The 6,000-nt window shown below is 45.5% G+C and overlaps 1 protein-coding gene across 1 annotated transcript in view; it reads left to right on the forward strand.

The window, feature by feature from the left end:
* LOC141326164 (uncharacterized) overlaps window positions 1-6,000 on the forward strand; it is a 33,658-nt gene that overhangs the window by 16,289 nt on the left and 11,369 nt on the right. Inside the window, exons 8-9 of the mRNA XM_073834878.1 lie at window positions 1,790-1,880; window positions 2,012-2,153. Of these exons, the coding sequence (XP_073690979.1) occupies window positions 1,790-1,880; window positions 2,012-2,153 (233 nt within the window). The remainder of the gene's footprint in view (window positions 1-1,789; window positions 1,881-2,011; window positions 2,154-6,000) is intronic.

A 6,000-nucleotide genomic window follows, 5' to 3' on the forward strand; every position in this document is an offset into this window, starting at 1 on the left:
TGTCCAAAATTATACCGTTTGCAAACTGTCACAGTCTATGGGGAAAATCCAAAGTTCTATACCATTCCAAATAGTTCAAGCTGTTCTAAAGCATCCTAATTACCCTGATTCATTGGGAACAGCTGTTTTAATCAACTCAACAGGTGAAAAACAGAAGCTCTCTGCTGTTGGTTTGTGGACAGTCATGGCTAAGACAAAGGAGCTCACTGAAGACCTGCGGCTGTGCATTGTGGCTGCTCACAAGTCAGGAAAGGGCTATAAGACCATATCTAAATGTTTTGAAGTTCTAGTGGCTACAGTGCAAAGTATTATTAAAAAAATACAAGACGATTGAAAATTGACACCTGTGCTGGCCAGGAGGATAGTGAGACGGGTAAAAAAAAAAAAAAGAATCCAAGGATCACCACCAAGGCCATTCTGATGAATCTGGGCTCTGCTGGTGGCAACACCTCAAGGCAGACAGTCCAACGGGCACTGCACACCACTGGGTTCAAGGAGGACACCACTTCTCCAGATAAGGCACACAAAAGCCTGCTTGGCCTTTGCAAATACTCATCTGGACAAAGATGTAGCCTGCACAATGATGTAGCCTTCATTTGGCGTAAAAAAGGAGAAGCCTTCAACCCTAAGAACACCATTCCCACTGTCAAACATGGTGGTGGGAGCCTAATGTTTTGGGGGGGTTTTTCAGCCGGTGGACCAGGGAACCTAATCACAGTAAACGGCACCATGAAAAAGGAGCAATACATCAAAATTCTTAACAACAACATCAGGCAGTCTGCAGAGAAACTTGGCCTTGGTCACCAGTGGACATTTCAGCATGACAACGTCCCAAAACACACAGCAAAAGTGGTGAAGAAATGGTTAGCAGACAAAAACATTAACATTTTGCAGTGGCCCAGCCAGAGTCCTGACTTAAATTCAATTGAGAATCTGTGGAGGGAGCTAAAGATCAGGGTGATGGCAAGGAGACCCTCCAACCTGAAAGACTTGGAGCTCATTTCTAAAGATGAATGGGCAAAAATACCAGTGGAGACATGCAAAAAGCTGGTCAGCAATTATTGGAAGCGTTTAATTGCTGTAACAGCCAATAAAGGCTTTTCTATTGATTATTGAGAAGGGTATGAATAATTTTGGACATGCCACTATTTGTTCAAATATAAATAAAAGATGAGTAATAATTTTTTCCACAATGATGCTTGTACATCGTCTTTTCTTCTGGGAGACGTTTGTGTCATTTCTAGTCAAACAAAAACTTGCTGGTTGAAAGTAACTTTAAGTCAGAATTTGCCCAGGGGTATAAATAATTTCAGGCTTGACTGTAACTCTGATTGGATTTGTCTAAAAAAGAAGAAAGTCATACATACCTACAATGCCTTGAGGATGAGGAAATCAAGGGCTATATTTTTGCATAATGATGCATTTAAAAGTTAATGGCCAAATGAATGTTTATAAAAGTTCACATTGGTGCAAATAAAATATAATATAATATTAATTAGATAACATTAAATAAATGTTTTACCAAGTTAAATGTTGATTGATGGTAACTTTTAAGTTTATGTATACAAAACAGTATACTTTGGGCTTTATAGGAAACACTTTTATGGTGCTTTTAAACCACTTTGTACCTTGGCAGTCCCGGTGCTCATTTATTTTCATTATGTTAGAAATATATTCCAGATAATCCATTTTAATTTTTAGGTGAACTGTTTGGTGTCTATTTTTCAGATGCTTAATCACATATTTTCACATTTAAGTTTCACACAGTCTTTCCTTCTCATTACTCTAGAAAAAGGGATTCGGTTTGTTCAGGAGGGTCAGTACACACAAGCTGTTAGTCTGTTTACAGAAGCCATCAAATGTGACCCGAAAGACTACAGGTGATGATTGGATTTACATTAAATCATTTGTACTATATTATACTATATTTGTACTACATGTACTATATTTCCTTTTGTTGTTGTTGTTGTTGTTGTTGTTTCATTAATTGACTTTGATTTTTGGATAACAGGTTTTTTGGCAATCGCTCCTACTGCTACTGTTGTCTGGAGCAGTATCCTCTGGCCCTTGCAGATGCTGAGAAGTCCATCCAAATGGCTCCTGATTGGCCCAAAGGCTTTTACCGCAGAGGAAGTGCACTTATGGGGCTTAAGGTATGACCCAGTGGCATATTTATTGTTTTTCTTTTTTCCTGTAAATGAAGAGAATCTGCAAATAGATTTGTTTCAGCTATCTTGATCACATGACAATATGAAACAATATAGGTCTTCCGGGCAAAAGGTGTAGTTCCCTTCCGAGGGAACTCTCACCGCGTCCCCTAGGGGTCGCTATTGGGGAACGCTGCAGCGTGACTCGTGTCTGAAGAATGCATAGAAAAACTCCATGAAATGGCCGGCGACAGCGTATGACGTCACTGCGGCGCGCACGTCGCTGCTGGTACGTCACTACCGGGCGACACAGTATAAAGAGTCGCCGAAGTAAACATACAGCCTCTTCGCTGTCTTCAGCTTTCTCTTTGTCTAGGAGTGCATATTCTCTCACCGGAGGCCTGCTGGTGACGTGTGTGGTAATCTGATACCCGCACTTTCACACTGCCCGAGCTGTGAGGGGAGAACGCAAGCAAGATTACCTCTTGAGAGAGTAGAATGCGATCGGTGCATTCATTGCTTGTTTGTAACGAGAGGCACGCTCTCATACCCACTTGCTACGACTCTCTGCTACGTGGGTGAGATAAATTACAGCTCGTCCAGCTCCCGAGGGACTAATGGGCTTATCGCGAAAACGCAGTACGCAAAAGAGGGAGGTGAGTTTCTCTGTTCCTCATTTTGCATGAGTGTGTTTGCCTCTCGCGGCATTAACAGACGCATTCGCGGCGTCGCCAGCGGCTCCTTGCTTGTTTATTCCCGAGGGAATTTGGCGTCTGGGCGGAGTTTGTTTAGCTCCCGCGGGAGCCGAATATATGCTGCGCGTCGCGATTGTGGAGTTAATTTACTGCCATAAAATATGTGTGTGCATGTATATGTATATACATATGTATGTTATGTATGCTTATATGTGTACATATAAAGGGGAGAGATTTTCCTAGACTAGTTCGACCATGATTATGCAGATCATGGCAGAACAGTCTTAGTAACTACAGCTGTCTGAGGCTAGCTGTACGTTAACTCTTCCTACTTTAGGGCTGGAGGCTTTCAGTCAGTTTTACCTCTGGTAGTCCTTCCTACACATACAGATATCTGCGGATATCTGTGTGTGGGCTTACTGATTACTTTTTGTTTGGAAACATAAAAGTAGTTCTTTAAGCTCTTGCCTAGATGGTGCTGTCTCCCCTGCTAGGGTTTAAATAGACAGCCCACTCTGCTGGGTTGGGCTGTTTTCAGGAGGACTAACCGGAGGTCTTTCACTGATCTGTTAGTTTTTCCCAGGCTCTTTGGCCTTTCTGGATTTATGTGATTTGGGCTAGGTAGATCACTGCCTTTGAGTCCTTCACTCCATGAAGGCCCAGGTTCGAGCCCTACAACATGAGCTCCCTGCACGCAGCGGTTCTTATGTCCCATAAGAACCTCCATTACCGATGTTCTGGATTTTAACTCCTTAAACAGGTTTTGTTTGAGTTTGAGTTAAATGCAGGTCACTCATGGGTGAGTACGATCCATATTTTTCTTTTAATAAAAAAAAAAAAAGAACTTAATACTGTCTCAGGCCTGTGTGTTGTGTTTTTGCTTTTCAGAGAAAAACACGACGAGTTTACGTCGGATGCTCCCCCTCTGATCCTACGGGTTATGGTTACGGCAGTGTTCGTCCTATCCACGCCACAGGTCGTGCGGTAAACCACCCTCCCAGCATTTGTTAGACATAGGACTTATGTCCTCTTCAAGGTAAGCTCCCTAAGTTTCTTTCTTAGGATTGCCCTTGGCATGTTTAACATTTGTCCTTTGCAGGCCTTTTTCTGAGAATCCCTCTTCCAGACTCTCTCTGTGGACTTTAGATCCTGTGAAGTGATCTTATCAGCCGAAGGTTCTTTCCAGCACCTCCTGAGTTTTGTCTCCAAGGAGCAATTTCTCAGTTCTCCAGTAACTAAAGTAGCACTCCCCTTTCCGCGGAAAGGGTTTATTCAGAGTACCGCTTCTCGCTGACAAGCCAGGCTTTCTCCCCGGTTCATCTGGGTTAGGAGCCTGTCCCTCTTGTCCAGGCTGATTCTCACTCTTCAGGCTCACACTCGAGCTGGGCTCTCCCCTTCCCAAGGGAAGGGTCCCTAACGAGCGCCCCCTCGATGGGATGGGCGTTCCTCCCTGGCCTTCAGGGTTAGGAGTCTATCCTCATAAGTTCCTGCTCCGGGGGATTTATGTCCCGTTGAGACAGGAACATAAGTCCACCTAGACTGGGGTCTGTCGATCCCCCTGTTAGCCCGAGGGCAGGGTCGATTCAACCGAGGTAGTACTCCCCTTTCTGCAGAAGGGGTTTATTTAGAGTACTGTTTCTCGTTGACAGAGCCAGGTTCTCCTCCCGGTTCATCTGGGTTAGGGGCCTGTCCTTCTTGTCCAGGCTGATTCTCACTCTTCAGGCCTCACGCACGAGCTGGGCTCTCCCCTTTCCGAGGAAAGGGTCCCCAATGAGCGCCCCTCGTTGGGACGGGCGTTCCTCCCTGGCCTTCAGGGTTAGGAGTCTGTCACCATGACTATCCAGGAGCTCCCTTCTCAGGAACCTGAAGTAACTTTAGTAGCTCCCCTTTCCGCGGAAAGGGTCCTCTCAGAGCTCTTCAATGACAGCAGCTCACCTTAATTCAAGGTTCGTCAGTAGCACCACTGTCGTGTGGACAAATTCCCCTTTATTTGGGTAGAATCTGTCATCAGGCTTCCTGAGTCAGGTATGATTGCTCCCCTTTTGAGAAAAGGGTTCCTCTCGAGCGCTGCTCCTGGCAGGAGGAGTAAGCTCCCCTTCTGATGAAGGGTGAAATCGGAGCGCTGCCTCCTGGCAGGCGGGTTTTCCTCTCTGTTAATCAGGGTTAGGAGCCTGCTTGCGCCTGACTTCCGGGTCGAGTGTCACCTCCCCTTCAGGCTTTATGACTAACTAGGAGTTACCCCCTTTTTTCAGGACCTTGAAATGACCTAACGGCTGCTCCCCTTTCTGCGGAAAGGGTCCTACTAGAGCACCACCTTCTGGCGGGTGTTGGCATTTCTCCCTGCTTCTCAGGGTTTTGAAACCTACCCTTAACATGCTAGAAGCGAAGGCTCCTACGATTGAAGCCTCCTCAGGCTGTTGGCAGCTCACCTTTTAGGGTTCCCTCAAAGCAGCGCCACTGCCGCATGGTGAATTTTTCTCCCTTGGCTAAGGAAGAAATAACCTATCTTTCTCAAGGTCCTGATTTGAGCACGTTCGCTCCCCTTCTCAAGGGTCCCGTTTAGAGCACGGCTCCTAGTGGGATGAGTATGCTCCCCTTACAAGGAAGGGTAATTTCTGAGCATCACCTTCTCCTAGTAGGCATCTATGTGGACTGGGTCTAGTACGCTCCCCTTTACACTAAAGGGTCCCTTCAGAGCATTGCCCTTTTTAAGGACGGATGTTCCTCCCTGCAAGTCGGGGTTAGGGGTCTGTCCGCTGTCTGCGTCCACTATATGATGGTCAGTAGCTCCATGATTTCATCAGTCGACTAACAGTTTGCGGACTGTCTGTCCTGATTGGGGTGTAGCATTGCTCCCCTCTCTAATCAGGGAGGGTTCCTCCCCTATTTTAATTCTCGTCATCCTATGACAAATCTGGAGCTTTAATATGAAACCCCCAAAATGGGGGAAAACACAGTCTCCAAATCCCATTTTACTAGGGTAAGTGTCCCACGCTAAACCCTGGGCACTTTCTGAAATCCACAATAGTGGTAAGTGCGCACGGAATCTTTGTGCACTTCCTAAAAATCCACATAAGTGGTAAGTTCCCACCAAGTTTTTGGGTTCTTTTCTAAAATCCTATACGGTATGGGTTACGCGGTACTCGTTCCCATTTTTT

This window comes from Garra rufa, chromosome 2, assembly GCF_049309525.1.
Source record: "Garra rufa chromosome 2, GarRuf1.0, whole genome shotgun sequence".
NCBI classification, from domain to species: domain Eukaryota; kingdom Metazoa; phylum Chordata; class Actinopteri; order Cypriniformes; family Cyprinidae; genus Garra; species Garra rufa.